Genomic DNA, 22,555 nt, shown 5'->3' with positions numbered 1-22,555 from the left:
TGGGGGCCTCTGCCTCACCAACGAATAAGAAAACTCCCAGAATGCCATCGTGAACTGCAGCAACCTCGAGATAGCTTCTTGCTAAACCAAACCGTCCCTTGTCGTCGTGTAGGTAACATGGCGACTTTTAGTAAACATCTGACGGCAAAAAACTCCTCAATAGCAGGCGGTGTTTTGCTGGTTTTATATCTGCTGAAACGTAGAAGACGGACGTCGCAAAAAGGCGGGTAAGTGGGCGGTAGTATTCCCTTGAAACTCAGAAAACGCTGCTTTCAGCTGAGTTTGTGACAGCTACTTGGATGCTAAGTAGCAGCGGCTAGCTCCCCTTTCTGACAGCCAGGTGACTGCGACCTGCCGCTGGGACGAGCTTCAATTACCTCCATTCTTTTTTGGAGAGCAGGCAGCTTCTTTTTCTACGCAGTCAGCCGGTTTTCTCACTAATCCGACCAGTGCAACCTGCTTATAGCAGGTTACTACAAATGTCTACGTTATGTAAAAAAAAACTTTACTTCGTGCACACCCATGTATGGCAGATTTTTGTAACTTTGGCTAAATTGTGTATAGCTAAAAAAAATTTAGAATGGATTTGTGATTAGTTCTCTTTGTTGATTAGTTCCTTTTTCTGACCACTCTAAAAGTGCTTTTCGTTTGGAGAGGAGAGACAAACCAAACTAAATTTGATAAAAGACTGATTGAAGTGTATACTTCTTATAAGCAAGTAATTATGTTTCCGTGAAACACACCAAATTGGTCAGATTTGCTATAAACCACTTGTCAATCTGTCATTCATTAATTGAAAATAATATCATAAATAAGTAATGATTGTAGCCTCAATGCAATGAAAAAAATCGTGATAACATGAATTCACGAGGAGGTAAAATAGAAGCTGAACTTGCCACAGCTGTCCCTGACCCTGAACCCAGTTATCTACACACTATTTCAAAGTCAAGCCTTTCAAAACATCTGCTTTTGGTCCAATGGGACATTTCTTCAGATTATTGGAGATTTGGTATAATGGCCTTTGGTATAGGTCCCCTGTTATTTGTCTGAAATCAACCAAGGAGCAAAAACTAAGGGGCTATTATTGTAGCTATTTGCAAATGTGTGTGGAGCAATATTCAACTCTGTCGATCTGTCTTTGTGGAATCAATTTGATAAATGTATAAAAGAAAGTCTAAATGCGGATTGACATTTGTAAATGTGTTGACATTTCTGAATGTGTACATGAATCTGTAAATGTGTTGACAAAACTGTAAATGTGTGCATAGTTAATTATGTCTGAAAACTAAATATTTTGCTGGAAAGCTGGAAATGCATCAGTTATTTGCATTGCACACGTGTGGGGTTTGTCTGTACATAATCTGTGTATACTCTTATTTCTTTGCAGTAGAAAAGAAGGCTCAGATATAGCGCTGAACAACGAAGTAAGTCAATTATTTTTTTCTAAGCTTTAAAGTTTGTTTATTTATATATATATATATATATATATATATATATATATATATATATATATATATATATATATATATATATATTAGTTAGCTGTATTTCTATCACAGCCCTCTTTGTTATGTCTCTTCATTCAGAAAGATGGCAAAAAAGACCGTGCAGCAGTGGACAAGGTTTTCTTCCAACGAATCTTCCAGATTCTGCGGATCATGGTACCTCGAGTTTTCTGCAAAGAGGTATGACATTGAACTCGCATCTCAATCGAGGACCGCGGTTCATAGGTTTTACGGAACATCCCAGTGTCATAGCAGGCCACGACCGGAGGGGATGTGGCTTTTGACGGTGTAAATTGAAAAGTCCACTGTGTTTCTTGGGTCAGCCAAGACAAACAGCTTTAATCCCTTCTTTTTGGGTTTGTCCCTCATGTACTGGCCCATCCCATTTTTAGCCTTGCAGGCGACCATTCTCTCATCCACAGCCAGCGCTGTGTGGGATGGCGAAAGGCCTTACAGGCACAGTCTTGATGATGTCCTTCAGCAGTTTCACTCTGAAAAGTTTGCCATGTTCGACTGTGCCCTTTTTACGGTAATTGTGGGCGTCCTCATCAGGGTTGCTGGGATGAAGGTTTTTCTGAAGATGTACTTGTAAAATAAATCTATATTCAAGTCTGTCTTTGTATATTTTTTCCATTTGCTATTTGTTATGCAGCCTGTTTGTTTGTGTTTGCACACCGTGTCTTTACAGTTCAGTGAAGAACAGTTTGAACAGTTCAACGGGTCTTGATGTAGCGCTGATTCTGAATGTGTAGCTGCCAAAAAAGCAAATTAAGCAGAAATGTCTTAAACCAGACACCCCATATCTATCTATCTATCTATCTATCTATCTATCTATCTATCTATCTATCTATCTATCTATCTATCTATCTATCTATCTATCTGTCTATCTGTCTATCTATATCTGTTATGATATAATATCATGCAATCTTTATAATGGACAGGATGACCTTCCCCATGGAGATTCAGGAAACTAAATTGTAAAACATTTGGAAGAAGTAAAGCTTTTATATTTCCCTGAAACGCCTTTTTTTTAATTATTTAAAAAAAATCTCAAATACAAATGCCCTGTTCTATTTTTGTGTTGTGTATAATGACATTTTTAACAACATAAGTGATGTAATGGACTAGTTGTTCTAGTTGTACACACAGCAGAGACCTTTGGTACAGATACATCACCTTCCTAACCCAAGGTCACAGGGTTTTCTGGTCTTCTGTCTTATCTGATCAATTTTGTAGATATGAGCAAAGGCGTGATGGTAAAGGACTTAATGATCTGCAGTGTTTTACTGCGTCTACTAACTATTCTCTGTTGTCTGCCCTAAAGACTGGCTACCTTGTCCTTATCGCTGCCATGTTGGTGACCAGGACATACTGTGACGTGTGGATGATCCAGAATGGAACCATGATCGAAAGGTCAGACTGGCTTTGTACTTTGTTTGAAGCTTAATGGTGCCAGCAATTAATGATAAATAAAACATCAACTGACTGACAAGAGATCTACAGTCTGGGTCATAAGTATTTGGGCTGTGACATACTTTTTCAAACGTTGCCTTATTTCCATGACCGCAATGGATTTAAAAAAAAAAGCATCAAAAGTTTGAAGTGTAGACTTTCAGCTTTATTGAAATGGATACAACAAAAATGTGGCATTAACTGTCATGTTCAGAGGCTCAGAAGTAATTGGACAAACTAACATAATAGTGAATATAGTCATTTTTAATATCAATACTTTAATACAGTCAATGATTGTCTGAACTCTTCCACTCATAGTCATCACCCAACGCTGAGTTTCCTCCCTTGCGATTGGGTTGAGATCAGGTGACTTTGGCCATTGAAGAATATTCCATTTCTTGGCCTTGAGAAGCTCTTGAGCTGTTCTCACAGTATGTTTAGGGTCATTACCATCTGTACTGCAGAGCACCGTCCAATCAGTTTTGCAGCATTTAGATGAATCTGAGCAGATAGTGAATCCCTCAACACCTCAAAACTCATCCTGCTACTTCTATCAGCTGTGACATCATCAATGACCACCAGTGGCCAGTTCCATTGGCAGCCCTGCATAGCACTGCCTCCACCTTGTTCACCAGAGGATGTGGTTTGCTTCGGATCAGGAGCCGTTCCTTTTCTTCTCTACACTTTTCTCTTCTCATCATTCTGGAACAAGTTCATCTTGGTTTCATCGTCAAACAACCTTCATCTCAAACTGATCAGGCTCATTCAGATGTTTTCTGGCAAAGTCTAATCTGGCCTTCCAGTTCTTCAGTGGTTTGTATCTTGTTGTAAAACTTCTGTATTCAGACTCATGAAGGCCTCGCTTCATTGAAGACTTTGACAAAAACACGCCTCCCTCCAGAGTATTCTTTACCTCAGTATTCATGTTATGAAGGGTTATTCATCACCCCAGTATTCATGTTATGAAGGGTTATTCTTCACATCAGTATTCATGTTATGAAGGGTTATTCTTCACATCAGTATTCATGTTATGAATGGTTTTCTTTCCCAAGAGAAGAATTCTTCTACGTCTACTTTACATGTCTTCCGTGGTCTTTCAGGCCTTTTGGTGTTGGTGAGCTTGTCAGCACGTTCTCTCTTTTTAGGAATGTACCAAACTGTTGATTTGGTCGATCCTGATGTTTCTGCTATCTGCTGGATAGCTTTCTGTCAGCTTTTTAATGACCTCCTTCACTTGCATTGAGCTCTTTGGTCCTGATGCTGAGAGTTCTCTGGACTGTTTTCTCTCTACCAAAACGCAAACTCAACATGTTGAATCATCTCCAGACCTTTTTCTTATCTGCTTAATTTGTCATGAAATAACGTGGGAACAGGTCACAGCTGGCCATCAAACATTTGTAAGACAATTGTCCAAATACTTTTGAACCTCTGGCAATGTGGGGGACTGTGTACAAATAGTTGTAATTCCTAAACGCTTCGTGTGATAGCTTTGTTCTATTAATTGAATTAAAGCTGAAAGTCTACACTTCAACCACATATTGACTGTCATTTCAAATCCAGGAAAATAAGAACATTTGTGTCAGTCTAAATACTTATGACCCTGACTGTACACATATATCAAGAGCTAGAAGATTGTTGTCAATCGATGATGTGGCTTTGGAAATGTAGTCGTAGTCAAGGCTCTTGTAAAAAAAGATACATAGTTATTACAGTTTATTCTTCACCCTTATCAATTGATTTTTGTTAAGCATTTCAATGAACTTGTAATTGTCTTTTTGCTTATGGAAGTTTTAAGTCTTAGTAATAAGCTTTTAAAAGTGTGTGCGTGCGTTAGGGCTGCAACAACAAATCGATAAAATCGATAAAAATCGATTATTAAAAAAGTTGCCAACGAATTTCATTATTTATTCGTTGTGTTCCACGATTATTACGTCACTCAAGAAGTCGCGGAGAAGTTTGAGTATTGAACAAAACAGGACTGAAGGTCCAGGAGCTTCTGCAGCCCGTTGTTTCCTCTCGTATGTCACTTCATAGTTGCGTTGCGTGTACAATAACTTAACAGCTAGGCTAACCGTTGTCGTTAGCTAGTCCTTCATTCTCTGTGTTTGAGCTGTTGGGTTAGATAACGTCTTTGTTTAAAAATACCGTGGAGCTTTAAGAGAAGCAACGCGTAAACATCTCCTCTGAGGTGCAGAACACTGACCTGCGTTCAACAGTCTGATATAATGAGGCTTCATGCAGAGGAAGTGCTGCTGGGATTTGTAGTTTGATATCTAATGAACAACCTTTGTTTAGATAAAGTGCAGTCTGTAAGTTATCCGTTGATACATTGAGTGTTACTTCTGGAATATCATCTCTTGTTCTCTGAGTTCTGACTGTGTGTGTGTGTGTGTGTGTGTGCGCGCATGTGTGTGAGTGTGCGTCTGTGAGTGTGCATGTCTGTGAGTGTGCATGTCTGTGCGTGTGTGTGTGAGTGTGCATGTCTGTGAGTGTAGAGAACAAGTTCTGACAAATCCTGTTAAGTTTTCTGATTTGTATTGCTTTTATTTTTTATAAATTCTTTATTGTTAAGATGTGAATTTGCACTGTTAGTTCTGTTTTTGTAATAAAAGGTTGCAAATTAATGCTTTAAAATTATTATTTTTTTACCCGATTAATCGTAAAAATAATCGACCGATTAATCGATGATTAAAATAATCGTTAGTTGCAGCCCTAGCGTGCGTGCGTCATTATGCATCTATGTGATTCTTTGCAGGAAGTGATGACTTTGTTTTGATTTTCCACAGCGGTATTATAAGCAGAGACACCAGTCTTTTCAAGAAGCACTTTTATTCCTACATATCAGTCATACCAGGGGTAACTGTCCATCACAGGGTTCTCGTAGAAGTGAAAAATCAAGCTTTTAAACACTAACACTGCCGTTTATAACGTTTAACAGTTTACTTTGTGACAGTGCTTTTTCATCACTTACTGTTTGAGGTTGATTTTTCCTTCAGACCATAACACTGAACAGTGTGTTTTATTAAGTAGTAACTTAAAACCATTTGCACATGGAATTCCATTCAATTTATGGGTTTATAATATTCCAGAAATTTACATTTTCGCCTTTCTTAAAAATGTATATGGCACCTTATATGAATGAATTTAGAGTTTAAAATGTCAATAAAGCATGTATAATTAAGACAAACCCAATAATATATTTATTTATTTCACCATAATTTTGTCACAGCTGCCAATAAATATACTAAATTGTGTTTTTTTTTTAGAATTTATGTTGGCATATTTCAGTATCGTAACTTCAATAGTTATCAGTTATTAATAGTTATCCAGAATTATTTTCTTCTTGTAACATTCTTTTGTCTAATTTTTTTTGAGATTATCAAATGCTCTCAAGCACCTTTTCATATTTGTCATGGACCGCTTTACTTTTGAAAGATTATTTATTTTACCATCTTACTTCAGGCTAAATTATCTTTTTTTTTAACAGAGTACAGTGCTGCTTATTGAAATGATAAGAAAACATCTAAAATAAGAGAATATGAACATCTATTTATAGAATAGATGTTCATATCTGTCCAATATTTGTCCAAAAAGTCATTGTGCAACATCAGGAAATAACATGGACTCGCATAATTTGAATGGTATTCCTGAGTTTATCTGTCAGGACTCCACTGTGTCTGTTTAGCAAGTGCATTGTTCCAAAGGAAGTTTATCAAGCTTCTCTCTGCAATGTTTGCTCATCTCTGTGCATGTTGTGGTTTGCAGTGCAATTATCGGTCGCTCAACAAAAGATTTCAAGACCTACTTGTTCAGCTTTATCAAATTCATGCCACTTGTAAGTGTTTTTTTTTGTTTGTTAAATTTGTGTCACACTTTGTATGGTCTGTCAGAAGTGTGCTCTTAATTGCTACACATGCTTTATATTATTCTGTAGTTCAGAGTCATTTCATACTCCTGCACATAGTCTTGGGCAGTTCATTCTGAAAAGTGTACAGAGGAGACCTGATATGAAAAATACTGACATTTCTGTTTCTTCTGTCTAATTACTAATTCCGTGGTGATGGTTAATTATTTTCATTGAATCATTTTTATGCACTTCAGTATAATTTAGCATGGTTATTATTTTGATCTAACATGGACTGCACTGCAAATTTACTTTTGTATCCCTCAATGTTAAATGCTAAGGCTGGCTATATTCTGTATATTTTTAATTGTGAAAAAATGTGCGTTCATGGTAATGACACAACATTGTAGCTCATTGATGTGTATTTCATGGAGCACGGAGAATACATGTTAGATGTATTGACATGGGGTCAGAACAGTGTCGACAATAGTTAATGCTTAAAAGAATTCACAAATGTATTTTGTGATTTTAAAAAAAGTAATATAAAATGCTTTCTCTGTTACATACAAGTGTACCTTTGTGGTGTCTCACTCGTGATTGACACCTGTGGTGTTAAAAATCAAGGATAGATCTGATTGGCTACAGATAATTCCCTTTTAAAAAAAACTTCAGGAGTCTTAAACAAAAAGCAGTTAGGTTTACACATGACAAGCAGTTTGTAAATTTCTGCTCAACAGTTTCTACATAAATGTACTAACATCTAAATATGTTTTCGATGGAAATTTCCATTTTTATATACATATTTGACGATTTCTATTGCATTCATTTAAAACAAGGAAGCGTGTGCATGAGAAGTACATTTTGACAGTCTTACATTTAGTATGTGGATTTTGTTAACATTTTTGTCATTTATATATAAATCCCCAAATACATTTGTGAATCCTTTAGTGTGCATTGATTTAATATTGACACTGATCAGACCCCATATCCTCACCGCTGGTTTGTTGACCATTAGAAAAACATAGATTATCTCCTGCCTAATTCTTTAAGTTGTGAGTTTGTGTTGATCTTTTAAAATCAGACTAAATATTCAGCTTCTGCATGTTTTCTTCATTCCCTATCCTATTTATGCTTTTGAGTAGAAAAACAAAACCAACAATCAGCATGAATAGTATTAGGATTCTAAAACCCTTTCTCTTGTGCAGCAGTACTGAAGGAAAGAGCTCTTAGTGAGAAATGGATTCATGTCGGCTATCTGTGACTCGGTCTTTCCAGATAGCCTTGGTGAACAACTTCCTGAAGTTGGGTCTATTCGAGCTGAAGCTGAGGTTCCGTGAGAGGCTCACGAAGAACCTGTACGACCAGTACCTGCAGTAAGTACCACGGCAATACTGAAGCTGCTTTCCCACCCTATGCCTTCTTCTGATTATCATTTAGTCTTTTTTTGCCACGTATTAAGCAAAGCAATGACGCAGTAGTACGTGTATCTTGCACAGCAGCTGGATTCTCCCAATATGAGATTGCACAAAAAGGAAAGAAGAAAAAGTGAGTCAAAGTCGTGTGGCGTTTGTGTCAAATCAGTGTCCTGTTAGCTACTGACAGGTACGGGTGTGTGAGATGACACAAGAGGCAACTGTTAATTGCTTCACCTTTATCACAACTTTAAAAGTATTTTTCATTGTAAAAAGTGCAAAGAACCCCATGAAAGGCTTCACAATGGAAAAGATGTGTTTGCTTTTCTCGCAACTGGCTTGGAGTTTAATTGACAGATGGTTCATCATATGGCTTGTCAGATTGGTCTGCGTATCAACGGCACGTTAATAGTATTTTTCCCCACACATTCCTTGTGTAAGTACTTCATGTGGACACAAGGGATGTACATGTTTGATATATTCATATTTGAAGTCATCAGGCCCCTGTTTCAGAGAGCAACATCTGTTGAGCAAACTGAATGCCATCGAAGGTGCAAAGTCACCTTGACACAGTAAAAGAAGGTCACTTTTTTCCCTCACCAGCACCCATCTAATCATTTCAACACCGAGGCTAAAACCTGACAGTCACCTGAAATGTGGCAGCACATAGCAACATAATGACCCATTCTCTCCATAAATTCCTTTTAATTCTGTTTTCGATGCTTTTGGACCTTGAGACAAACAACTGTTAAGTCACAAGGAGTCAATATGTTGTGTTTTCCTGGTAGTTTTTTTGTGTTCACTATGTGTTCTGGTTCTTTTTAGAGGTTTCACCTACTACAAAATGGGAAACCTGGACAACCGGATAGCCAATGCAGATCAGCTACTGACACAGGATGTGGAGAAGTTCTGCAACAGTGTGGTGGACCTATACTCTAACCTCAGCAAGGTACGACACTTTGTTGGCTTTTAAGTGAATAATGTTCAAAAATCATCGAGCATGTATTTGAATTAATAGAGTTGTCGAAATGAAATGAACTTTCGTGGCAGGCAGGTTACCCTTTCATTATGACACGCTATTCCTGGGGTACAATCAGTAAACTGCACTTCCACAATGGGCCTGCTGAGGCTTATCAGGCATCATCAGGTGTCATTGATCACATCTGATGATGCCTGATATGCCTCAGCAATGTATACTGCTTTACTGGCACATAATTGATATTATGTGCAATATATAGCAGCTGAGTCAGTTCAATCCCCAAGAGTGTTTCGGCCAGCTTGGAGTATTATTTGTAAATCTGTCTGTCGTATGCGTGTCTTTCAGCCGCTGTTGGATATCGGTCTCTACATCTTTAAGCTGACGAGTGCCATTGGTGCTCAGGTAAGTACATTGAGGCAATTTATGGCCAAAACTTATATTAAATATGTATTTTCATCACCTTTGACATGTGTGGAAAGTTGTGGCCATCCCAAGCCTCAGAAGTCAGCTTTTTCACAACGAATGATGCGTTGCCACAGCAAGAGCATTCAATGAGAACTCACAATATTCATGACGATGCATCAGCAATGACAAGACACTTAACCCCAAATTGCACAGCTGTGTCTACGGTGTAATGTGTGTAAATGCTTGTTACTCCTGATGGACAGGTGGGCAGGTCCTGATTGGCAGGTTGTCCCTTAGCTATAGACATCCATCCATTATCTAAACCGCTTATCCTCGCGGGGCGCTGGAGCCGATCCCAGCTGTCAAGGGGCGAAGGCAGGGTACACCCTGGACAAGTCACCAGTCCATCACAGGGCAGACTTATAGACAGACAACCATTCACACTCACATTCACACCTACGGGCAATTCAGAGTCCAATTAACCTAACCTGCATGTCTTTGGACTGTGGGAGGAAGCCGGAGAACCCGGAGAGAACCCACGCTGCTACAGGGAGAACATGCAAACTTCACACAGAAGGACCTGCCAGACCAGTATCCGAACACTGCCCAGACCGGGATCCGAACCACAGACCCACTTGCTGTGAGGCGTCAGTGATAGCCACTACACCACCGTGCAGCTATACAGCCATTCTTTTAAATGCAAGACACCTAAAATACAAAATGGTTCACCAGTCTTAATATGCATGTCATGAGGAGTTTTTGGATATAAGAAAGCCCCCAAAAAGCCAATTAATTTGCAGAATAGGACCTTCTACGGCCTGCTGTCGGTTCTTGTGCCCTAAAAATTGAAACGGAATCGAATTTAAAATGGAAGATTTCAGATGTATTGGGAATGATCGAGACCTTAAAGTTGTTAATCAGTGCAATGATTCTCTCTCATACTGTCTTACCAGCTGGACACCAGCAGACAGGCCACATTAAAATCAGTACAAACCTTTTTATACGCAGGCTTTTTATAACAATGGACAAAAACTAAACATCATATAATAGTGAAATCTTTACCCTGTATGATATAGTTTGCAGATATTTTACTTGTGTATGAAATGTCTTTGTGATTGACCTGCCAGGTGGACTGTAGATGAAAATGAGCCATTTTATCCCATCGACAATGATAATATAAGTATCACAGGCTGTTGGTGCAGTCTGCATTTCCAGACTAGGTATACATAAAATAGGCAACGGTAAGGGGATCAGTGGATTGCCAAAATGTGGTTGAACTTCGATTGACTGCGCTTCGATCGACCTACAATAATTGTAAAAGCGATATGTAAAAAAACCAGCTTGCAAACACAAAGTGAATTTAATGTGTCCACCACCCTCCCCCACCTAGGGCCCAGCCGTCATGATGGCCTACCTACTGATCTCAGGTCTCTTCCTGACCAGGCTGAGAAGGCCCATCGGCAAGATGACAGTCATCGAGCAGCGGTACGAGGGAGAGTACCGCTTTGTCAACTCTCGCCTCATTACTAACAGGTAAACGCATCAACTGCTCAAAACCGATACTCTGCAGCTGTTTACTACAACACTGCATTGATGGTTTTTTCTTTCCTTATAGTGAGGAGATTGCATTCTACAATGGGAACATCAGGGAAAAGCAGACCATTTACACCACTTTCAAGAAACTGGTGGGTAACCTTCTTAAACAGTATTTTCCTTTGAATGTTAAAATGTTCTCTCCAAATGGACTGCAGTATCATTTATGACTAGGTGTCACCTCTTTACCAGCAACTCTGCTTGGGGTGGTTGCATTTGGCCTAGAATTAGTTTGTTGCACCTTTAACTACACCATGTTATGGTTTTGTGGAGTTTTAACTGTACATCACTGAAGCAACTGAACAGTTTAACCACTGGCAAACAAAGATGTTCAGGGAGTGTTGGGTTGCTCTTTCTATTTTGACTGCAACAGCAGTGCTTTGTTGCCATTAATTAGAGAGAGGCTTGTACAACGGAGCAAGTTCAACATACCCAGGATGTCTTTTCCTTATCTGACCTCACAAACCTTAACAACCACAAGTTTCACCCAACGATGGTAACTCCACCCGGGTTTTCTTAATATTGCTGTGAGCTACATACATGACGTTGGTGTTTGACCAATCACTAACACTTCTACTGTCAGCAGAGCTAAAAGTAAGAGCTGCTAAATGCGAAAGAATAGCTGGCAAAATAAATAGCGGACTGTGTGAATGCATAACTTAACAGGTTTTAACAAGCCCCGTTTCCGACATGTTGCACTGGCAACAAAAGTTTCAGAAGGTGACACAGATAAGTTTATGAATAATATGAGCGTATGCTCAAAGAGAGTACCATGTAACGGTGTCTCTATGCCGGTAAGAAGTACACAACCGTTGTAACCCTGAAAGCCAACTAACCCAAAATCCTGCTTCATACCACATGCCTGAGGTCTGTTACTGTTATGCAGATGAAGTCCTCTGCTCCTGACCCATTTCATGGAAGGCAGTGTTGTGCAACACAGCTGAAAACATTAAATTGCCTCGTGGAATATAAAAGAAAAGTTTGTGCTGTCTGCACAGGTTGCAATAGTAGCGGCGAAACATTACAGACCTATTTTCTTTTCTTTTCTTTTTAAGTAAAAGAGAATTAATTTCTACAAAGAGGAAACAAAGTTCTGTGCCAGTCCATATCACATATGTTTTCTGAATTTCAAAACATGTTTATTTTTGTCTTCCAGGTTGACCACTTGCATAACTTCATCTTCTTTCGCTTCTCTATGGGATTTGTGGACAGCATAATTGCCAAGTGTGAGTAGATAGAGCTCTTTAATCCCTGGCACTTAGATTTCTTAATGTATCTAATGTAATTGGTAACAACAACAACAATAATTATTATTAAATATCAGTACAAATTTGTAAGCAAACAAAAGTAAATAAATAAAAGAAAATACACAAACATGTTTTTTACCACACCCTCTCTTCGCCTGTATTTGTGGTATTTAAAGGTGTGATTTATGTATACCCAATTCATATTTCTATTTACTGATTCATCTATTTGAATAAAATGCTTTATTTTACTAAGGTCCTGTGCTCTTAAATATAGATCATGTTGGAAATATAACACGCTCTTTCACAAAACTTGATTTCATGCATGCAGAGGAGTTAAAAACCCTGGTCCATTTCTCATCTGACTGAGAATGTAATCCTTAACTACAGGTAGTAAAACTGCAACACAAGACATGTCTCTGTTTCAGTGTTTTAAAAGGATGTCAAACCTTTGTAGCATACATATAACAATACATTGTAAGAGTCATTATCCTTGTCTGGGGCCACATGACAAGAGATTTGTAACATTTGTGTAAATATAAGTAGTGAATGTATGTGGGAACCATATTTATAGAATTAGGCCCTGTCAAAAACATGATTGTGTGTCTTCATTCTGTTTTTGTGCAGACCTGGCCACCGTAGTAGGTTACATGGTGGTGAGCCGGCCATTCCTCACCGAGGCACACCCTCGACACCTGCACAGCACACACTCTGAGCTGCTTGAGGTCAGAGAAAGAACACACACACATATATACACACATACATACATTTGGGTGTTAAAATACAACTGGGAAAGCATTCCAGTTTTTGACATTTTTAAATAATTTGAAATCAGTTTTGTCTTTGAATTGCGCACACGGCTGCATACACACAGCAATGAGGTAGTTTGGCAATTATGCCTTCTTAATGTTAAGAAAAAACAACTGGTAGAATCGGTACAGCTTGCGTTGACTATGCTTTGCATGGATGCTTTGGGGCTCTGAGGTTTAACTAACGGGACGTGTGTGGCCTGTAGGACTACTACCAGAGCGGGAGGATGCTCCTGAGGATGTCCCAGGCCCTGGGCAGGATTGTACTGGCTGGCCGAGACATGACCCGTCTCTCAGGGTGAGTGTTCTAGAATAAAACATGAATGTGAAAAATTATAAAAAAGTAGAAACTGATATAAAATAGGCTGAGTGTTGATTCATCCATCTGAATGTCCTTTAACACTGAGTAGCAATTTCAATAGGATGAATAGATTTTTGTACCTCCTTAAAAGCATTTTGAAATACGTTTGCAGGTTACTGCCCTCAGAGTAGATTGATCTTACATCTCTCCTCCTGCTGTCTCTAAAACTCTTTAAATGTCACTGTTAAAGCTCTGGTAATTCTTACAGCCAAGAGAAGCAATTATTCAATTCACATCTTTGATTTGTTTAGCCTTAACATTTGTTCAGTTTAAAGTATTTTTGGGGTTTTGGTTTTCAGTATGCAGCTTGCATTCTTAACTCTCGAGCACACGATCAGTAACTAATTCACAATATATGTTGTGAGCCTGACGGAGCGTTCTTTACTGCGTCAACTATCAGAATGTAGAGTTGTTGCCAAATATAGGTCTTTCGTTGCTAGTGATCTAGACCCCACCTGGGGTCCAGGTCATGTTAGGTCAAACTAATTCTCAGCCTCCAAGATCCCAATCATAGAATCACTGTAATTGAGCAACCTCCACTGACGAAGTTGCCCGTTCTTGGTGTTCATGTGCAATTATGCTATGCAGCGTTCTGCAGTGAGGGTAAGGCTGGTGACCAGTCCTCTGGTTCTCATCGCATCGGCATGGAGTTGGTTTCTAAACGTCTGGTTGGATGAGTGAACTCTGGTAGCACAGTAGAAGTAAAGCATCCAGCTGTAGGCGATGACATTGCCAGTCTCATGTCACTAAATATACCTAAATAAGGTTGCAGTAGTCTGGAGGGAGATTGCCTGAAAGTATCCTACTTGCTGTTAACTAATTTGTATGTAATTTCCATTAAACATAAAAACAATAAACAAGATTTCTGAGAAGACGATAATGTGTTAAAAGAGCGCTGAAAAGCAGAAAGTACCTAACTTTCAGTGGCAGGAGGCAGACGGCCGCGGTGGTGCTGCTTTTTATTCTTTTACAAAGGAATATTAATTAATCAATTCTAAGACACTTAGAAAAGAAGAAAAACATGTTCCCCACACCAATGAACCACTCCACAGACAATGTCTCTGACCTCCAACAATGTCAGGAGCCTTCAATACCTCAGAATGAATCTGAGCCTCTTCACTACATCTCATTGCACGTTTTGAGTTGAGCAGCTCTGTGCGGCAGCGTCACCAGAGTCAACTGGACAGCAGGTGGTGATCAGTTGAAAGCTCTGCACCTCTCTTCACACACATCTGATGAAGTGCATTTATAACGCCGTAACATAAGCGTTAAATCCCCCCAGCAAAACTATAGAGTTCACAGTTGGCGGCCCTTCCCGGAGACTCTAACAAGGCCTGGTACTCCGAGCTGCTGTTTGGTGCATAAACACAGTGAATCGCAGTTGCATAAAGGCGACTCTCCCATTCACACGGTGAGCAGCCACACACCTGCCCAGCCTCTCACCCTCGGGGGAAAAAGGATAGAATCCAGCCCCTCCTTCAGGAGTTTGGTTCCAGTAGCAGAGTTATGCGCGGAGGTGAGCCTAACTATGTCTAGTTGGTAATGATCCACCTCCAGCATCTGCTACCGTTCTTTGCCTGCTGGAGAGGAGCATCTCTTGGCTGTGTTCCTTCTCCCTCGCTCATTTCAAACGCACAAATTTGTGTTTCTGTGTTTGTGGGAGGCGAAGGCATCAACAAATGAAATTGCAAAGACAAGCTACATTAGTAATACAGCCATTTGTACATTTGCAAGTGAATTTCGCACTTTATTAGGTGTACATTTAGTTTTTTTGAATGGAGGGTGAGGGCTGTGATGTCATCTTTTTTTTTGTGTTATTCACGTTCATGTCCTTAACAGATTCACAACACGTATCACTGAACTGATGAAGGTCTTGAAGGAGCTGAATGCTGGCAAATATGAACGCACCATGGTCTCCCAGCAGGAGAACGGTACACAAGACTCCTAATCCCATCGCCATGTGGCAGAAATGAGTTCCCATCTCAGATGACTGGAGTTGAGCAGCCAAACCATTTAACGGATTGTTGGTTTATTTCATTCACTGTAGTATCGAACGCTGCAGAGAAACTCGTCCTGGTTCCTGGGAGTGGTGAAATTATCAACAGAGATAACCTAATTAAGTAAGTCTCTTTATTCTGCACTTGATTACACATTAACATATTTTTTTGCAGAGGTTGAAGCAACATTTTTTGTTATTTTACAGATTTGACCACGCACCCCTAGCAACACCCAACGGAGACATTTTGATCAAAGACCTCACATTTGAGGTAAAGCTGATCATATATTGCCATATCTGATCCATACAGGCTATATATGCATGTGTTTGTTGTTGGTTCAGGGTTCATGCAGGCGTATGATTTTGCACAAGTGAGTTGAATGAAAACTGAATGCGATTGTGTTACATTGTGTTCCAACATGTGCTCTGTAGGTGAGCTCTGGCACCAACGTTCTTGTGTGTGGACCAAACGGCTGTGGGAAGAGTTCTCTGTTCAGAGTGCTCGGAGAGGTGAGACACTTTCGACTCAGCCGAGGCCACTCGGGAAGCTCACTTCATGGATTTGCTCTGTAAAATGATGTGCATGTGTTCTGCATGTTTTCTTCTTTGGCATTAAAAATCAATTCTGTATGTCTTTTGAAAGCTGTGGCCTCTGTTTGGAGGACAACTGACAAAACCTGAGAGAGGAAAGCTCTTCTATGTTCCACAGGTAAAGTCGCTTCCTATTATCTTCCAAAACACAACTTCTGAGACAAAGGTACATTTTGAACAGTAAACTTTAGTTGAGCTCATGGACTATTTTTATATATAATATACAAATAGTATTGTCTTTTAATGATGATACAAATAAGAGCATTATTCACTAACATTTATCTATATAAAAAAAGATCAAATATTAACGGAACTGTAGCCAATAACACGTTTATGGTCTGTGTATTGGCTCATATTTCCATTGATACCAATATCTCTGATATAAAATGCTTATATAAATAAACATAGTTTTGAGTCTAAAGAGCAACAATCCAACGCTAGTGCAAAGATTAGCAACTTGCATTAAAAAAGGGTATACTTGTACTGAAACTAAATAAAAATAACTACAATGTTCAATTTTGAATAATTTCATTAAAATTGTTGTTTTTTCCAGAGGCCTTACATGACTCTGGGTTCTCTGAGGGACCAAGTCATTTACCCCGACACCTTGGAAGAACAACGAAGGAAAGGCATCGCTGATCATGTGAGACACGACACACTCGCCCCGACACACACACACACACACACACACACACACACACACACACTATCTCTGTCTGTTTGTTTCTAATTACTTGCATCGTCTTGTCTCTGTGTCCAGATATTGAAAGAGTATCTGGATAATGTTCAGCTGGGTCACATCCTGGACAGGGAGGGTAGCTGGGACTCAGTCCAGGACTGGATGGATGTCCTCAGTGGAGGAGAGAAGCAGAGGATGGCTGTAAGGACTCTTTCACATCTACATTCCTAAAAACACAAGACGGGCCATCGATCATTTTTCTAGACTGATTATCCTGCTCAGTCAGGTGGTGGTGGACTCTCCCAGCTCGTACTCGCATCTACCGCTAATGTCTTAAACCTCTCTTCCTAATGCCGTGTGAGGAGAAATGTAAGGTCTGCACCTAATCCACCAACTGCATAATTTTGAAAAATGCCTCAAAGTGGCAAAGGGTCGAGATGAAGCCACTTCAAATTTGGTTTGTGAAAAGCTTTGACACCGTGTTGACCAATTTGAGAGCTACGGTAGCTTGTAAAACAGTGATATGGAGCACTGGATGTGATGAATGATGCAATGTTATATAAGCATGCAGGTTGTCCCAACAGTCTGCATGTTCAGGAAGGAAAATAACACAGGATTCTATGAGTGAACTTAACAACTTCAGGACATACTCATTTGAATTAGGCATATTCAAGTGTTGTATGTATTGTAGTTATGAGCAGATTTATGTCATTGTGATGGTTAACGGTGAACTATGTAATTAACCCGCAGTTCACACGTGAGCTGAACTGCGAGGGATCCACTTCTGGCCTGTTGTCTGGTTTATCAAGTTCACGTTTAGAATCGGTTCAAGAAGAATCCTCTGGGCTCTTTGATCGTTCAGCACAGAAATACTGGACTTAATGTTTCGGCTGTACACAAGACTTTCTTTTTGCTTGTACTAAATGATGACTGTGTGTCTCTTTCTGCATGTAGATGGCCAGGCTGTTCTACCACAAGCCCCAATTTGCCATTCTGGATGAGTGCACCAGTGCAGTGAGTGTAGATGTGGAGGATTTCATCTACAGCCACTGCAGGACGGTACGACCCAACAACACATCATGCACACAAATACAGTGCTTCTATGTTTGTATATACCTTTTAATTTCAGTTGAGCAGAGCCACAGAAAGCAAATACCAAAACGTTAAAAGTACAATTTTATAAAGGGGCCGATAACGTCAGTTTATCAATACTGTGGTCTTTATTAATTTAATGCTGGTGCCAGTTTAATCACATGTTTCTGCACCATAAGATTAGCTGGTCCACCTTAGAGGTCAGCCTTCCTTTAGTGAGCATGAACTAATGCGTTGCTAACTACAGGACTGACCTGCTGCACTTAAATCAACAGCTGGAAAGCAAACAATTTGGGTCTGGATGAGTTTAGTGACAAGTTAAACTGCACTGCTACGTTCACAGCAATAAATGAAAATGTCAGTTTGATATTTTGGAGGAACGTTCATCGTTGCCTGGTCGACTAATCTGTAGAATAGTTGATAGATTAATCGATCGCGCTGGAGACGGTACGTGATGGATTTAACCGGTTCATTGTCGAATCTTGTTCAGCACTTTGACCACAGCACTTCTGCATGCAAGCCACTGATTTAGTTGCTTAAAGGATAGTGATTGGTCAAAAAATGTGTATCTTTGTTAATATTAACTTGAATGTCTCACGATGTATAAAACAGTAAGTGATGGATGTTGCTCTCCATCCTGTAAATGTGGGTCGTATTTTGAATGTTTCTTCCTTGGTGCACTGTGTGGAGTACTGTACTGTTCTAGCTGTGTGTTCTCTGATCCGCAGGTGGGCATCACCCTGTTCACAGTGTCCCATAGAAAGTCTCTGTGGAAGCACCACGAGGTAAACACTGAATGTCATCCATGTTTTTATGATTCAGATGAAAGCCTCAGAGATCCTCAGACATTAATGCTTGTTAGGTTACAACAGAGCTGCCCACTAAATGTACACCACCGTTCAAAGGTTTGGGATCACCCACATTTTCAGTTTCTTCACAAGTTCTCTCATGGAATATCCTTAATTTAACAACAACAGACGGGCGAGTTTCACATGAAAGTTCTCTTTTTCTGGCCATTTTGAGAGTTTAATGAACTCACAAATGTGATGCTCCAGATACTCAACCAGCTCAAAGGAAGAACAGTTTTATAGCTTCTCTCACCAATAGAACTGTTTTCAGCTGTGAGACATCACTGCACAAGGGCTTTTCAAGGGTTTTCTACTCCTCCATTAGTCTTCTAAGGTGATGATCAAATACAATGTACCATCAGAACACTGGAGTGATGCTGCTGGAAATGGGCCTCTATACACATCTGTAGTTATTTCATTAAAAACCAGACGTTTCCACCTTGAATAGACTTTTACCACATTAACAATGTACAGAGTGTATTTATGATTAATTTAATGTGATCTTCATTTACAAAAACGGTGCTTTTTTTAAAATAAGGACATTTTTAAGTGACCTCAAACTTTTGAATGCTAGTGTATATTGTTCAAATTATGAATTGAAGTGAATTATTTGTATCAACTTGTGACTGTGATTAAGCTTGTCACTATTTTGTGTATTTGACAAAAAACTTGTTTCCAAGTTTCTGTTCTGTAACAGCCCATCAGATTGATCTGCATGCTCACATCTCTGTTTCAGCTGGTTTGGACTTTTCTTCTGTCTCTCTTCCTGACTTTGTGTTTTATTCTGTCATTAAGTATTACCTCCGCATGGACGGGAGAGGACACTACGAGTTCAAGCCCATCACAGAGGAAACTGATGAGTTTGGCTCATAACTGGTTGCTGCTACAGCCGCATGTATGCTCTGATGAAACCAGTCCACTGATGATTTGCACATAATCATGTTTTTATTTGTTTTCTGTTATTTAAATTATCACTCAAGTCCAGTCTAATCATTCATTTGTTCAGTGCGATTTAAAAAATAACATGTTATTTATATTGCCATCTTTAAAGTTGGCAATATAAACGCAATAAATGTTTCAGTGAAGGTGGAAATACTCCATTGTTTTAATCATCTCTGCACATGTGAAGATGTCTGGAATCAGGGAGATTGGCTTCTAGAGATCTGCTAGACACTACAGTGATGAGGCCTCATGTCCGGCACAGAATAATACTAACCTCTGTATTCACAACAGGATTCTTCTGGATGTCGTGCTCCTGGCGGTCTTGTTGGTTCTCATTACATTTAGACTTTCCACAGCTGGCAGAAAACAAAAGCAGTGGAGGCTGGGAATGATGTTCAGACCTTTTTAAAATAACAAAGGGAATTTGGGCTTTGATTTCCAAGGAAACTGTTAAATATCTTGTCACATCAAAGTATCAAGCTACACTGCCTGGCCAAAAAAAAAGGTCACACACAATATTTGGTTGGACCGCCTTTAGCTTTGATTACAGCACACATTCGCTGTAGCATTGTTTTGATAAGCTTCTGCAATGTCACTAGATTTATTTCCATCCAGTGTTGCATTACTTTCTCACCAAGATCTTGTATTGATGATGGTAGAGTCTGACCGCTGCACAAAGCTTCTCCAGCACATCCCAGAGATTCTCAATGGGGTTCAGGTCTGTAATCCATGTGTGAACATGTCTCATGCTCCCTGAACCACACTTTCACCATTTGAGCCTATGAATCCTGGCATTATCATCTTGGAATGTGCCCGTGCCATCATGGAAGAGAAACTCTATTGATGGAATAACCTGGTTATTGCTGAACATGGTCGTTGCTGAACCTAGACCTGAGCAACTGCAGCAACCCCAGATCATAGCAATGCCCCCACAGGCTTGTACAGTAGGCAGTAGTTAAATCCAGGTTGCGACTTTCTTTTTGGCCAGGCAGTGTGTTGTCATGAGGTGACAGCATCGTAGGATAACAAGCGGTTAAGATAATGTGACAGGTTTACTTGCTCGTAACCCACTTTGAAAAATCTGTCTTTTTAAAGCACGTTCAGTCCCCCTAAACAGCATCTACCAGTACCCTTAACTCTCTAATTATGTGTTTTTCTTCTTTAAATTTGTTTGAGAGCAACTAACTGACTAGCCGAAGTAGTCCGAAGTTTTCACCAGGCTTATTTGTAGGCTTACTTGCTACTTCCTGTCCTTTTTGCTCTGTTAATTTCTGGCTCTTTTTTTCTCATAGAAAGGGTTATAAAAGCCTAGTAGATATCCCATAGATTAAGGAAACATTGTAGCCAGAACACAAAGGGCTTATGAAATAAAAGTCCACCACCCATCTGCTCTTTGCTTCTGCAGCTCAGGAGGGACAAGACAAACCGGTTCCCAGAGGCCACTTCAGGCCCAGCTGGTTAGAAAGGTTTTGAAGGCAGCAGCTTGTAAACGGGTCTGACTGAGGAACCAGTCACACGGGCATTCAGACGAGTTGTGAAAATACGGACCCACCAGAGAGAAGGCTGTCTCCAAGGAGACCATGAGCAAAACTAATCTGACAGTGTCCTCATGAGCTGGAGCGCTGCCTGGTGGTGACCCTGTGTATTACCACAGTACCGGTGCCAGTCAGACTGCGGTCACCAGTGGCGGCACTGTGCTCCAGTGATTTTGTATTCTAAACATTCCACCTGTAACATTTGCGCAGAGGAAAGTTTAACTTTTATACATTGTGTGATTAGGCTCTGTTGACCAAACTGTTGGAGTGTTGACCTTTTGTAAACATAATGATGGCCGAGCACACCATCAGTAGGGAGCGGTCACATCAGCATGTTGTGTCGATTCAAACTGCACCACCAGTTAACTTTGTGAGAACGTGTTTCATGTAGTGCTGCTCTTTGGTCTGACTGAGCATTAATCCATTAATGTATAAGCAGACTGATCACGATTTTAATGAATAAACATGGCTTGAAAGCTCTAATAAAGAGGGAGCGCTTCTGATTTTTGTTTATTTTCAATTCCAACAGTTGGTGAAATAATTTAGTAAACGTCTGTTTTTTGCTTTCTCCCCAATAGGTTGTTTTAGATGTAAGTTGAGTTCTGCTTGCTGTGGCCGGTCGACCTGTAGGTCAGCCTTGTGTCTCACCTACAGGTCGACCTGTAGGTGAGACACAAGGCTGACCTACAGGTCGACCTCGTCACTCAGCTCGTTTCTACTTTTCTTGACTGATACCAGGAAGTATACATTACATTTTTTTATGTTATAATTATGTTGATAGCTGATTTTACATGAGCTCAATAGAGATGAGGACTGGGTCTAAAGTGTCATGATGTCCTCTGTCAATGAATCACTGGTACATTAATATGCAGCCCCTCTGCCGTCACTCAACAGCGCTGTTTTCTGACACTGATGTCAATCTGTGCATCTGCAGCCATATACAACCATGGGATTAGCTAATGATGCTCTAATGATCTCACTCTGCAATAAAATAAGGTGTTGGAGTAAAAAAATGTTCTTTCTCCCTTTGGCAGGGATTGAGTGAGAAAGCAAGTCAATGACCGATGGAAGTGTTGCCGTCCAGATAAGGCTTCCTATGTGTGCTAAAGGTCAACAAACTGGACTTCACACACACACACTGCTAGCACTGCACCTGGTGTGTATCAAACAGGAACGTGTGTGTAGAATATCGGATCATTGATTCACTGTTAATGGTGGTGTGCTTTGTCAGAGCTAGTTATTCCCTCATCTTATAACAAATGCTTAGA

At 39.9% G+C, this 22,555-nt stretch overlaps 1 protein-coding gene across 5 annotated transcripts; it reads left to right on the top strand.

Moving 5' to 3' along the window:
- Positions 1-87: 87 nt before the first annotated feature.
- abcd3a (ATP-binding cassette, sub-family D (ALD), member 3a) lies at positions 88-22,412 on the top strand. Of its 5 annotated transcripts, none has more exons than XM_068581857.1 (24): positions 88-227; positions 1,388-1,424; positions 1,587-1,685; positions 2,830-2,918; positions 6,723-6,792; positions 8,077-8,174; positions 9,039-9,162; positions 9,538-9,594; positions 10,988-11,130; positions 11,213-11,282; positions 12,347-12,416; positions 13,062-13,159; positions 13,450-13,541; positions 15,444-15,535; positions 15,652-15,724; positions 15,808-15,871; positions 16,033-16,110; positions 16,244-16,309; positions 16,745-16,834; positions 16,952-17,071; positions 17,825-17,929; positions 18,691-18,747; positions 19,606-19,705; positions 22,322-22,412. In XM_068581857.1, exons 1-23 carry the CDS (start codon positions 118-120, stop codon positions 19,681-19,683), a joined length of 1,980 nt encoding a protein of 659 aa, XP_068437958.1. In that variant the 5' UTR covers positions 88-117; the 3' UTR covers positions 19,684-19,705; positions 22,322-22,412. The 5 variants fall into 5 exon arrangements, 4 of the variants coding, with proteins under 4 accessions (XP_068437958.1, XP_068437956.1, XP_068437955.1 ...); XM_068581855.1 differs by lacking the exon at positions 22,322-22,412 and adding an exon at positions 21,158-21,776; XM_068581854.1 differs by lacking the exon at positions 22,322-22,412 and having other exon boundaries at positions 19,606-21,776.
- Positions 22,413-22,555: the final 143 nt, after the last annotated feature.

This window comes from Clinocottus analis, unplaced genomic scaffold (genome assembly GCF_023055335.1).
Source record: "Clinocottus analis isolate CAN_PGR_092001 unplaced genomic scaffold, fCliAna1.0.p SCAF_18, whole genome shotgun sequence".
In the NCBI taxonomy this organism is placed as follows: Eukaryota; Metazoa; Chordata; class Actinopteri; order Perciformes; family Cottidae; genus Clinocottus; species Clinocottus analis.
The sequence above is the reverse complement of the archived record's forward strand: the minus strand, read 5'-3'. Positions and strand labels throughout refer to the sequence as shown.

What these genes read in the sequence shown, in the direction of transcription:
- abcd3a (XM_068581857.1), top strand. Translation starts at nt 118, where the DNA reads ATGGCGACTTTTAGTAAACATCTGACGGCAAAAAACTCCTCAATAGCA. An exon ending in CTGTACGACCAGTACCTGCA is followed by an intron (nt 8,175 to 9,038) that starts GTAAGTACCACG and finishes GGTTCTTTTTAG; the next exon opens with AGGTTTCACCTACTACAAAA. An exon ending in CTCTGTGGAAGCACCACGAG is followed by an intron (nt 18,748 to 19,605) that starts GTAAACACTGAA and finishes TCTGTCATTAAG; the next exon opens with TATTACCTCCGCATGGACGG.